The sequence below is a fragment of the Dendropsophus ebraccatus genome, chromosome 5 (assembly GCF_027789765.1).
Source record: "Dendropsophus ebraccatus isolate aDenEbr1 chromosome 5, aDenEbr1.pat, whole genome shotgun sequence".
Taxonomy (NCBI): Eukaryota; Metazoa; Chordata; class Amphibia; order Anura; family Hylidae; genus Dendropsophus; species Dendropsophus ebraccatus.
In genome coordinates, this window is record NC_091458.1 from 1,584,783 (window position 1) to 1,597,362 (window position 12,580).

Sequence of the window (12,580 nt, forward strand, 5' to 3'; positions counted from 1 at the left end):
GAGACAAGTAACCCGGCCGCCATTTTCCACAGAGAGAAAGAGAAGTGACCTGGCCACGATTGTGTACACAGAGAGAGACGAGTGACCCGGCTGCCATTGTGTACACGGAGAGAGACGAGTTACCCGGCCACTATTGTGTACGTGGAGAGACAAGTGACCCAGCCACCATTGTGTACACGGAGAGAGACGAGTGACCCGGCCGCCATTATGTACACAGAGAGACACGTCCGTCATTGTGTACACGGAGAGACCAGAGACCCGGCAGCCATTGTGAACACAGAGAGACATGTAACCCGGCCACCATTTTATACACAGAGAGACAAGTGACCTGGTCGCGATTGTGTACACAAAGAGACCTGTCCGCCATTGTGTACATGGAGAGAGACGAGTGACCCGGCTGCCATTGTGTATGTGAAGAGACAAGTGACCCGGCCACCATTATGTACACAGAGAGACACGTCCACCATTGTGTACACAGAGACACAAGTGACCCATCGTCATTGTGTACACGGAGAGAAACAAGTGACATGGCCACCATTGTGTACATGGAGAGACAAGTGATCCAGCCGCCATTGTGTACATGGAGAGATGAGTGACGCGGCCGCCATTGTGTACACGGAGAGGCAAAAGACCTATTGTGTACACAGAGAGAGACTAGTGACCCGGCCACCAGTGTGTACACGGAGAAAGACAAGAGCCGGCCACCATTGTGTACACAGAGAGAGATGAGTGACCCAGCCGCCATTGTGTACACAGAGAGAGAAGGGACCCATCGTCATTGTGTACATGAAGAGAAACAAGTGACTTGGCCGCCATTGGGTAAACGGAGAGACCCGGCCGCCACTATGTACATGGAGAGACAAGTGACCCGGCCACTTTTGTGTACATGCAGAGAGACAAGTGACCTGGCCACCATTGTGTACATGGAGAGAGACAAGAGACCCGGCCGCCATTGTGTACACGGAGAGACACGTCCGTCATTGTGTACACGGAGAGACCAGAGACCCCGCCGCCATTGTGAACACAGAGAGACATGTAACCCGGCCACCATTTTATACACAGAGAGACAAGTGACCTGGTCGCGATTGTGTACACAAAGAGACCTGGCCGCCATTGTGTACATGGAGAGAGACGAGTGACCCGGCTGCCATTGTGTACACGGAGAGAGCCGAGTGACCCAGCTGCTATTGTGTACGTGGAGAGACAAGTGACCTGGCCACCATTGTGTACACGGAGAGAGACGTGTGACCCGGCCACCATTTTGTACACAGAGAGACACGTCCGCCATTGTGTACACAGAGACACAAGTGACCCATCGTCATTGTGTACACGGAGAGAAACAAGTGACATGGCCACCATTGTGTACATGGAGAGACCCGGACGCCACTATGTACATGGAGAGACAAGTGACCCGGCCACTATTGTGTACATGCAGAGAGACAAGAGACCCGTCCGCCATTGTGTACATAGAGAGAGACAAGTGATCTGGCCGTCATTGTGTACACAGAGAGACCAAAGACTCGGCCGCGATTGTGTACACAGAGAGACCAGAGACCCGGGCGCCATTGTGTACATGGAGAAACCGTCCGCCACTGTTTACATGGAGAGACACAAGTGACCCAGCCACCATTGTGTACATAGAGAGAGACAAGAGACCCGTCCGCGATTGTGTACACAGAGAGACCAGAGACCCGCGCGCCATTGTGTACATGGAGAGACCAGAGACCCAGCCGCCATTGTGTACATGGAGAGACCAGAGACCCGGTCACCATTGTGTACATAGAGAGAGCAGAGACCCGGCAACCATTGTGTACATGGAGAGACCAGAGACCCAGCTGCCATTGTGTACATGGAGAGACCAAAGACCTGGCTGCCATTGTGTACATGGAGAGAACAGAGACCCGGCCGCCATTGTGTACATGGAGAGACCAGAGACCAGTCAGCCATTGTGTACACAGAGAGAGAAGAGACCTGGCCGCCATTGTATACATGGAGGGACAAGTGACCTGGCCGCATTGTGTACACAGGAAGACCCTGCTGCCATTGTGTACACAGAGAAACCGGCCGCCACTGTTTACATGGAGAGAGACAAGTGACCCGGCCGCCATTGTGTACACGGAGAGAGAGACAAGTGACCCGGCCACTATTGTGTACATGCAGAGAGACAAGTGACCTGGCCGCCATTGTGTACATGGAGAGAGACAAGAGACCCGTCCGCCATTGTGTACATAGAGAGAGACAAGTGATCTGGCCGCTATTGTGTACACAGAGAGACCAAAGACTCAGCCGCGATTGTGTACACAGAGAGACCAGAGACCCGGGCGCCATTGTGTACATGGAGAAACCGTCCGCCACTGTTTACATGGAGAGACACAAGTGACCCAGCCACCATTGTGTACATAGAGAGAGACAAGAGACCCGTCCGCGATTGTGTACACAGAGAGACCAGAGACCCGCGCGCCATTGTGTACATGGAGAGACCAGAGACCCAGCCGCCATTGTGTACATGGAGAGACCAGAGACCCGGTCACCATTGTGTACATAGAGAGAGCAGAGACCCGGCAACCATTGTGTACATGGAGAGACCAGAGACCCAGCTGCCATTGTGTACATGGAGAGACCAGAGACCCAGCTGCCATTGTGTACATGGAGAGACCAAAGACCTGGCTGCCATTGTGTACATGGAGAGAGCAGAGACCCGGCCGCCATTGTGTACATAGAGAGAGCATAGACCTGGCTGCCATTGTGTACACGGAGTGACCTTACCCTGTAGGATGTGACGTGAGTGGCTGAGGTCTCGCAGCTGAGACAGAGAGGAGCTCAGCTTGTGGTGCAGCGCCCCCAGGGCTTTCAGGATTGGCGCCACACTCTTGCTAGGGTCTCGGTATACGGTAGCGTTGGACGCAACAATCAGATCTTCTGCCTCTTTATAATAGGCCTGGAAGGATCGCTCCAAACTGCCAGACATGGAGGACAGGTGACTGCTCAGGAACTCCCCTGAAGTCTTCAGAAAATGTTGGAACAAGTCCCAGGTCTCCATCAACTGAGGAGAAAAGAAGTGCAGTAACAGCCTGGGGGTCTACAGAGAGTGCGCAGCCCCCCCAGATGTATATGGATCTCCTCCAGAAGCTCACAGGGAATGTGGATTTTGCTGGGTGGTATGTAACTGCAACCACTCCTTCACAAGTGAAGCCGAGACCAGGGACCTCCTACATCACTGTAAAGGTCATGCCTCAGCAGAGCAGACTACACAGGACCTCCACCAGTGAGGCCCAGACCAGGGATCTCCTACATCACTGTACAGGTCATGCCTCAGCAGAGCAGACTACACAGGACCTCCACCAGTGAGGCCCAGACCAGGGATCTCCTACATCACTGTACAGGTCATGCCTCAGCAGAGCAGACTGCACAGGACCTCCACTGGTGAGGCCAAGACTGAGAACATTGGACATCATACCTTGGAGTTCAGAGTCTGCTCTTCTGCTGTTTGCTGCCGGTAGTTCATGCGGATAACCTCATAGAGGCAGCGGACATGTTCCACTCGCTCCTCCAATTCAGGCTTTTTCATTTTGTATTCACCAACCTATGAAAATTATTAAATATTGTTCTTACAATATCGAGGAGAAGAAAAAGAGGACATGAGATATGGTAGCAGAGAAAGACTGGATGTGAGATATGGGGGAGGAGACTGAGAAGATGGAAGATATGGAGGGGGAGACTAAAGAGACATAAGATATGGAGGAGAGTGAGGAGATGGAAGATGTGAAGGAGGAGAATGAAGAGACATGAGATATGGAGAAGGAGAGTCACAAGATGGAAGAGCCATGAGATATGGAAGAAGAGAATGAGGAGACGTGAGATATGGAGGAGGAGAATGAGGAGACGTGAGATATGGAGGAGGAGAATGAGGAGACGTGAGATCTGGAGGAGGAGAATGAGGAGACGTGAGATCTGGAGGAGGAGAATGAGGAGACGTGAGATCTGGAGGAGGAGAATGAGGAGACGTGAGATATGGAGGAGGAGAATGAGGAGACGTGAGATATGGAGGAGGAGAATGAGGAGACTTGAGATATGGAGGAGGAGAATGAGATATGGAGGAGGAGAATGAGGAGACGTGAGATGTGGAGGAGGAGAATGAGGAGACGTGCAATAGGGAGGAGGAGAATGAGGAGACGTGAGATATGGAGGAGGAGAATGAGGAGACGTGAGATATGGAGGAGGAGAATGAGGAGACGTGAGATATGGAGGAGGAGAATGAGGAGACATGCGATATGGAGGAGGAGAATGAGGAGACGTGCGATAGGGAGGAGGAGAATGAGGAGACGTGAGATATGGAAGAGGAGAATGAGGAGACGTGCGATATGGAGGAGAATGAGGAGACGTGCGATAGGGAGGAGGAGAATGAGGAGACATGAGACGTGGAGGAGGAGAATGAGGAGACGTGAGATATGGAGGAGGAGAATGAGGAGACGTGAGACGTGGAGGAGGAGAATGAGGAGACGTGCGATAGGGAGGAGGAGAATGAGGAGACGTGAGACGTGGAGGAGGAGAATGAGAAGACGTGAGATATGGAGGAGGAGAATGAGGAGACGTGAGACGTGGAGGAGAAGAATGAGGAGACGTGAGACGTGGAGGAGGAGAATGAGGAGACGTGAGACGTGGAGGAGAATGAGGAGACGTGCGATAGGGAGGAGGAGAATGAGGAGACGTGAGATATGGAGGAGGAGAATGAGGAGACGTGAGATATGGAGGAGGAGAATGAGGAGACGTGAGATATGGAGGAGGGGAATGAGGAGACGTGCGATATGGAGGAGGAGAATGAGGAGACGTGCGATATGGAGGAGGAGAATGAGGAGACGTGAGATATGGAGGAGGAGAATGAGGAGACGTGAGATATGGAGGAGGAGAATGAGGAGACGTGCGATATGGAGGAGGAGAATGAGGAGACGTGAGATATGGAAGAGGAGAATGAGGAGACGTGCGATATGGAGGAGAACGAGGAGACGTGCGATAGGGACGAGGAGAATGAGGAGACGTGAGACGTGGAGGAGGAGAATGAGGAGACGTGAGATATGGAGGAGGAGAATGAGGAGACGTGAGACGTGGAGGAGGAGAATGAGGAGACGTGCGATAGGGAGGAGGAGAATGAGGAGACGTGAGATATGGAGGAGGAGAATGAGGAGACGTGAGATATGGAGGAGGAGAATGAGGAGACGTGAGATATGGAGGAGGAGAATGAGGAGACGTGCGATATGGAGGAGGAGAATGAGGAGACGTGCGATAGGGAGGAGGAGAATGAGGAGACGTGAGATATGGAAGAGGAGAATGAGGAGACGTGCGATATGGAGGAGAATGAGGAGACGTGCGATAGGGAGGAGGAGAATGAGGAGACATGAGACGTGGAGGAGGAGAATGAGGAGACGTGAGATATGGAGGAGGAGAATGAGGAGACGTGAGACGTGGAGGAGGAGAATGAGGAGACGTGCGATAGGGAGGAGGAGAATGAGGAGACGTGAGACGTGGAGGAGGAGAATGAGAAGACGTGAGATATGGAGGAGGAGAATGAGGAGACGTGAGACGTGGAGGAGAAGAATGAGGAGACGTGAGACGTGGAGGAGGAGAATGAGGAGACGTGAGACGTGGAGGAGAATGAGGAGACGTGCGATAGGGAGGAGGAGAATGAGGAGACGTGCGATATGGAGGAGGAGAATGAGGAGACGTGAGATATGGAGGAGGAGAATGAGGAGACGTGAGATATGGAGGAGGAGAATGAGGAGACGTGCGATATGGAGGAGGAGAATGAGGAGACGTGAGATATGGAAGAGGAGAATGAGGAGACGTGCGATATGGAGGAGAACGAGGAGACGTGCGATAGGGACGAGGAGAATGAGGAGACGTGAGACGTGGAGGAGGAGAATGAGGAGACGTGAGATATGGAGGAGGAGAATGAGGAGACGTGAGACGTGGAGGAGGAGAATGAGGAGACGTGCGATAGGGAGGAGGAGAATGAGGAGACGTGAGATATGGAGGAGGAGAATGAGGAGACGTGAGATATGGAGGAGGAGAATGAGGAGACGTGAGACGTGGAGGAGGAGAATGAGGAGACGTGAGACATGGAGGAGGAGAATGAGGAGACGTGAGATATGGAGGAGGAGAATGAGGAGACGTGAGACATGGAGGAGGAGAATGAGGAGACGTGAGATATGGAGGAGGAGAATGAGGAGACGTGAGACGTGGAGGAGAATGAGGAGACGTGAGATATGGAGGAGGAGAATGAGGAGACGTGAGACGTGGAGGAGGAGAATGAGGAGACATGAGATATGGAGGAGGAGAATGAGGAGACGTGAGACGTGGAGGAGGAGAATGAGGAGACGTGAGACATGGAGGAGGAGAATGAGGAGACGTGAGATATGGAGGAGGAGAATGAGGAGACGTGAGACGTGGAGGAGGAGAATGAGGAGACATGAGATATGGAGGAAGAGAATGAGGAGATGTGAGATATGGAGGAGGAGAATGAGGAGACATGAGATATGGAGGAGGAGAATGAGGAGACATCTCATCTGGAGGAGGAGGAGAATGAGGAGATGTGAGATATGGAGGAGGAGAATGAGGAGACGTGAGACGTGGAGGAGGAGAATGAGGAGACGTGAGACGTGGAGGAGGAGAATGAGGAGACATGAGATATGGAGGAAGAGAATGAGGAGACGTGAGACATGGAGGAGGAGAATGAGGAGACGTGAGATATGGAGGAGGAGAATGAGGAGACGTGAGACGTGGAGGAGAATGAGGAGACGTGAGATATGGAGGAGGAGAATGAGGAGACGTGAGACGTGGAGGAGGAGAATGAGGAGACGTGAGATATGGAGGAAGAGAATGAGGAGATGTGAGATATGGAGGAGGAGAATGAGGAGACATGAGATATGGAGGAGGAGAATGAGGAGACATCTCATCTGGAGGAGGAGGAGAATGAGGAGATGTGAGATATGGAGGAGGAGAATGAGGAGACATGAGATATGGAGGAGGAGAATGAGGAGACGTGAGACGTGGAGGAGGAGAATGAGGAGACGTGAGATATGGAGGAAGAGAATGAGGAGATGTGAGATATGGAGGAGGAGAATGAGGAGACATGAGATATGGAGGAGGAGAATGAGGAGACATCTCATCTGGAGGAGGAGGAGAATGAGGAGATGTGAGATATGGAGGAGGAGAATGAGGAGACGTGAGACGTGGAGGAGGAGAATGAGGAGACGTGAGATGTGGAGGAGGAGAATGAGGAGACATCTCATCTGGAGGAGGAGGAGAATTAAATTAAAGGTTAGTCTGACCTTCTCCTTAGTATTACACATATTACACAGACACATATACCGTAATCACCCTGCACCTTCCATGCATTGCACTTATACCCCCCCCCCCATGCACTGGATTTATAATGTGCTCTTCTCATACCGCATTATACACGCATTGTTCTCACACATCTGTGACCCCATACAGATCAGGACCCCCACAGAGGATGCTCAGTCGGGGCCCCTGGGGCCCCGATTTCTTACCTTGTCAGCACACTTGGAAAAGGATGAGATCTCGGCTGAGACTTCCCTGAAGATGTCCACAGCCTGTGAGAGCTGGAGGATGAGGGAGCGGGACTGATCTGCCACCTCTGAGGTCAGGAGGACCAGGATGTCCTGTAAAATGTCAGCCAGGCCGCCACCTATGAGAGAGAACATAGCCTCACCCAGAGACCAGGAAGAGGGGGAGAAGGGCCAACACAACGCCCTCATCCCATAGGCTGTACAGTGTGATCAGTGCTGCATTCACCACTCACACCACCCCCAGAGAAGAGATCATCCTTCATACCAGTCTGTGTGTGGATAGCCTCACAGCTGACCTCCAGCATGGCCGTGGTCACACCATCATTCATGCTGTTGACTCGCGCCTCCCAGAGCTGAAGTTTAAGGATCAGATCTTCATAATCCCGAGCAGAACTTCCCCGTAGCTTCTCTAGGACATGAGGAGACCAGGACTGGACATAGAGGTGGACATCAGAGAGCCAGGCCAGGTCCTTACAGAAGGCCTCCACCTCTGCGAGGGAGTCCTGAGGAAGAGGAGACAAAGTGAGGAAGGCTGAGGGCCAGACACCTAGCGGCTGAGGGCCAGACACCTACCGGCTGAGGGCCAGGCACCTACCGGCTGAGGGCCAGGCACCTACCGGCTGAGGGCCAGGCACCAACCGGCTGAGGGCGGTCTCTGCATCACCTGTCTCTGCGGTCTCTCCTGACCAGGCACTGTCTCTGCATCCCCTCCTGACCAGGCACTACCTCTGCATCCCCTCCTGACCAGGCACTACCTCTGCATCCCCTCCTGACCAGGCACTACCTCTGCATCCCCTCCTGACCAGGCACTACCTCTGCATCCTCTCCTGACCAGGCACTACCTCTGCATCCCCTCCTGACCAGGCACTACCTCTGCATCCCCTCCTGACCAGGCACTGCCTCTGCATCCCCTCCTGACCAGGCACTACCTCTGCATCCCCTCCTGACCAGGCACTACCTCTGCATCCCCTCCTGACCAGGCACTACCTCTGCATCCCCTCCTGACCAGGCACTACCTCTGCATCCCCTCCTGACCAGGCACTACCTCTGCATCCCCTCCTGACCAGGCACTGCCTCTGCATCCCCTCCTGACCAGGCACTGCCTCTGCATCCCCTCCTGACCAGGCACTACCTCTGCATCCCCTCCTGACCAGGCACTACCTCTGCATCCTCTCCTGACCAGGCACTACCTCTGCATCCCCTCCTGACCAGGCACTACCTCTGCATCCCCTCCTGACCAGGCACTGCCTCTGCATCCCCTCCTGACCAGGCACTACCTCTGCATCCCCTCCTGACCAGGCACTACCTCTGCATCCCCTCCTGACCAGGCACTACCTCTGCATCCTCTCCTGACCAGGCACTACCTCTGCATCCCCTCCTGACCAGGCACTACCTCTGCATCCCCTCCTGACCAGGCACTGCCTCTGCATCCCCTCCTGACCAGGCACTACCTTTGCATCCCCTCCTGACCAGGCACTCCTTCTGCATCCTCTCCTGACCAGGCACTACCTCTGCATCCCCTCCTGACCAGGCACTGCCTCTGCATCCCCTCCTGACCAGGCACTACCTCTGCATCCCCTCCTGACCAGGCACTACCTCTGCATCCTCTTCTGACCAGGCACTGCCTCTGCATCCCCTCCTGACAGGGCTCTGTCTCTGCATCCCCTCCTGACCAGGCACTGTCTCTGCATCCTCTCCTGACCAGGCACTGTCTCTGCATCCTCTCCTGACCGGGCTCTGTCTCTGCATCCTCTCCTGACCGGGCTCTGTCTCTGCATCCTCTCCTGACCGGGCTCTGTCTCTGCATCCCCTCCTGACCGGGCTCTGTCTCTGCATCCCCTCCTGACCAGGCACTGCCTCTGCATCCCCTCCTGACAGGGCTCTGTCTCTGCATCCCCTCCTGACCAGGCACTGCCTCTGCATCCCCTCCTGACCAGGCACTGCCTCTGCATCCCCTCCTGACCAGGCACTGCCTCTGCATCCTCTCCTGAACATGCACTGCCTCTGCATCCTCTCCTGACGGTAAGCAGTCTCTCTGGTGTCACCTGGCCAGCCCCAGCTGTCTCTGACCCCTATAGTCTGTGTACTCTCACCTGGAGCAGTCTCTGTAGTCTCTGACCCCTATAGTCTGTGTACTCTCACCTGAAGCAGTCTCTGCAGTCTTTCTCTGGTGTCACCTGGCCAGCCCCTGCTGTCTCTGACCCCTACAGCCTGTGTACTCTCTCACCTGAAGCAGTCTCTGCAGTCTCTCTGGTGTCACCTGGCCAGCCCCTGCTGTCTATGACCCCTATAGTCTGTGTACTCTCACCTGGAGTAGTCTCTGTAGTCTCTCTGGTGTCACCTGGCCAGCCCCTGCTGTCTCTGACCCCTATAGTCTGTGTACTCTCACCTGGAGCAGTCTCTGTAGTCTCTGACCACTATAGTCTGTGTACTCTCACCTGGAGCAGTCTCTGTAGTCTCTGACCCATATAGTCTGTGTACTCTCACCTGGAGCAGTCTCTGTAGTCTCTGACCCATATAGTCTGTGTACTCTCACCTGTAGCAGTCTCTGACCCCTATAGTCTGTGTACTCTCACCTGGAGAAGTCTCTGTAGTCTCTGGCGATCCTCCTGGATCCAGCAGTCATTGAGCAGCATGTGTTGTAGTGACTTGGGATCCAGAGGCAGGTAGTGCGCCCTCTGCTGGTGCCCCTCAATCCTCAGGCCTCCAGGCATTGGCATTTCCCTGCATTTACCAGGTGTCAGGGTGGGTGCAGGGAGAAGCTGGCGGTGATACTGCCCACCGAGGACGGGCCGGACAGGAGACCCTGAAACACAAGCGTCTGCTGAACATACAGATCCCCCAGGAGCAGCGGGGGGCACTGAAGAGCTACACTAGTCTCATCCCTACACCAAGGATGTCTTACCTACCCGGTCAGACCCTAGAAAGACCCCATAATGGGGCAGCCCATGGTCATACCCCAGCAGGCCCCCTGATGGCTCCACCATCTGCGTCTGTGGTGTTTACAGGACATAGCATACAATAACTCAGACAAGAGGAGAGTAAGAACCCCACCACCACACACAGTAACATGTGGGGGGTCCGCATCTGTCCCTCAGTCACTGCCCCTCTCTGGACACAATCCCATCAGGATTCTCTAGGTACTCACATAAAGTAGTATGTGTGATATGTCTTCTTACCGTGATCTGGGGGACAAGGTATCATGGCTGATGGTGAGGAAAGATCCTGGCCACTGGTGGCCATCACCTGAGGAAAGACAGCAGGTCACCGATTATTAGGCGGCTGTGGGGGTCCCTAAACCCTCTATCCCCTCAGCCCGACGGTACCCTCACCTCCTCCCTCCCCTCAGCCCGACCGTTCCCTCACCGGGTCCTCTCAGCCCGACTATCCCCACACTGCCTCCCTCCCCTCAGCCCGACCGTCCCCTCACCAGGTCCCCTCAGCCCGACTATCCCCACACCGCCTCCCTCCCCTCAGCCCGACCTTCCCCTCGCCGCCTCCCTCCCCTCAGCCCGACTATCCCCACACCGCCTCCCTCCCCTCAGCCCGACGGTCCCCACACCGCCTCCCTCCCCTCAGCCCGACGGTCCCCTCACCGCCTCCCTCCCCTCAGCCCGACCATCCCCACACCGCCTCCCTCCCCTCAGCCCGACGGTCCCCACACCGCCTCCCTCCCCTCAGCCCGACCGTCCCCCTCACCGCCTCCCTCCCCTCAGCCCGACCATCCCCACACCGCCTCCCTCCCCTCAGCCCGACCATCCCCACACCGCCTCCCTCCCCTCAGCCCGACGGTCCCCACACCGCCTCCCTCCCCTCAGCCCGACCGTCCCCCTCACCGCCTCCCTCCCCTCAGCCCAACGGTCCCCTCACCGCCTCCCTCCCCTCAGCCCAACGGTCCCCTCACCGCCTCCCTCCCCTCAGCCCGACCGTCCCCTCAGCCCGACCATCCCCACACCGCCTCCCTCCCCTCAGCCCGACCATCCCCACACTACCTCCCTCCCCTCAGCCCGACTGTCCCCACACCGCCTTCCTCTCCTCAGCCCGACCGTCCCCTCACAGCCTCCCTCCCCTCAGCCCGACCGTCCCCTCACAGCCTCCTTCCCCTCAGCTTGACCGTCCCCTCACAGCCTCCCTCCCCTCAGCCCGACCGTTCCCTCACAGCCTTCCTTCCCTCAGTCCAACCGTCCCCTCACCGGGTCCCTCCCCTCAGCCCGACCGTCCCCTGACCGCCTCCCTCCCCTCAGCCGGACCATCTCCTCACCGCCTCCCTCTCCTGAGCCCGACCGCTCCCTCACCGCCCCCTAACACGACCAACCGCTCACTGCTCACTTTACCGCCTCCCTCCCCTCACCCCGACTGTCTCCTCACCACCTCCCTCCTCTCACCCAAAGAGGAGATTTATTATCCAGCAGGAGACCGAGGAGGAGATTTATTATCCAGCAGGAGACCGAGGAGGAGATTTATTATCCAGCAGGAGACCGAGGAGGAGATTTATTATCCAGCAGAAGACCGAGGAGGAGATTTATTATCCAGCAGAAGACCGAGGAGGAGATTTATTATCCAGCAGGAGACCGAGGAGGAGATTTATTATCCAGCAGGAGACCGAGGAGGAGATTTATTATCCAGCAGAAGACCGAGGAGGAGATTTATTATCCAGCAGGAGACTGAGGAGCAGATTTATTATCCAGCAGGAGACCAAGGAGATTTATTATCCAGCAGAAGACCGAGGAGGAGATTTATTATCCAGCAGGAGACCGAGGAGGAGATTTATTATCCAGCAGGAGACCGAGGAGGAGATTTATTATCCAGCAGAAGACCGAGGAGGAGATTTATTATCCAGCAGGAGACCGAGGAGTGAGGAGGAGATTTATTACCCAGCAGGAGACCCAGGAGCGAGGAGGAGATTTATTATCCAGCAGGAGACCGAGGAGGAGATTTATTATCCAGCAGGAGACCGAGGAGGAGATTTATTATCCAGCAGGAGACCGAGGAGG

General features: G+C 55.2%; 1 protein-coding gene across 7 annotated transcripts in view; it reads right to left on the reverse strand.

The window, feature by feature from the left end:
* Positions 1–12,580, reverse strand: part of DNHD1 (dynein heavy chain domain 1) — a 135,116-nt gene that overhangs the window by 81,366 nt on the left and 41,170 nt on the right. For all 7 annotated transcript variants that reach the window (XR_011363107.1, XM_069969284.1, XM_069969285.1 and 4 more), the window contains exons 10-15: positions 10,766–10,832; positions 10,163–10,392; positions 7,852–8,089; positions 7,548–7,705; positions 3,458–3,583; positions 2,767–3,043 (exon numbers count right to left, since the gene is read on the reverse strand). Coding sequence is in view for 6 of the 7 variants with exons in the window: in XM_069969284.1 (XP_069825385.1) it covers positions 2,767–3,043; positions 3,458–3,583; positions 7,548–7,705; positions 7,852–8,089; positions 10,163–10,392; positions 10,766–10,832 (1,096 nt within the window). In the remaining variant the exon portion in view is untranslated. The remainder of the gene's footprint in view (positions 1–2,766; positions 3,044–3,457; positions 3,584–7,547; positions 7,706–7,851; positions 8,090–10,162; positions 10,393–10,765; positions 10,833–12,580) is intronic.